Raw genomic sequence first — 250 nt, 5'->3', positions numbered from 1 at the left:
TTGGGGGCCCCCTTGGGGGCCCCCCGGGGGCCCCCGGGTACAGGGGGGCCCCCCACAGCCTCATCATACACCCCACCCTCCTCGCTCTCTATTTCACTGTCGCTGCTGCAGCGCAGCTCATCACTGCTGTCAGCTGAGGAGACACAGCTGCTGCTGCTGTCTGCTGCTGCATCTCTTCCTGCTGCTGCTGCTGCTGCTGCTGCTGAGCCATATGTCTCGTCCTCGCTGCTGCTGTTGCTGCTGCTGTCGT

At 64.8% G+C, this 250-nt stretch overlaps 1 protein-coding gene across 1 annotated transcript in view; it reads right to left on the bottom strand.

Annotated features, from left to right (window-relative positions):
- The window catches only part of EMH_0083260 (uncharacterized protein), a gene marked incomplete at both ends in the record, with an annotated part of 2,556 nt that overhangs the window by 1,395 nt on the left and 911 nt on the right, over positions 1-250 (bottom strand). The window contains one exon of the mRNA XM_013500622.1: positions 57-250. Coding sequence (XP_013356076.1) covers positions 57-250 — 194 coding nt within the window. The remainder of the gene's footprint in view (positions 1-56) is intronic.

Source organism: Eimeria mitis, genomic scaffold (assembly GCF_000499745.2).
Source record: "Eimeria mitis Houghton genomic scaffold, Emh_scaff5633, whole genome shotgun sequence".
In the NCBI taxonomy this organism is placed as follows: Eukaryota; Apicomplexa; class Conoidasida; order Eucoccidiorida; family Eimeriidae; genus Eimeria; species Eimeria mitis.
Note: the sequence above shows the minus strand (reverse complement) of the source record. Positions and strands in the feature narration are given on the sequence as shown.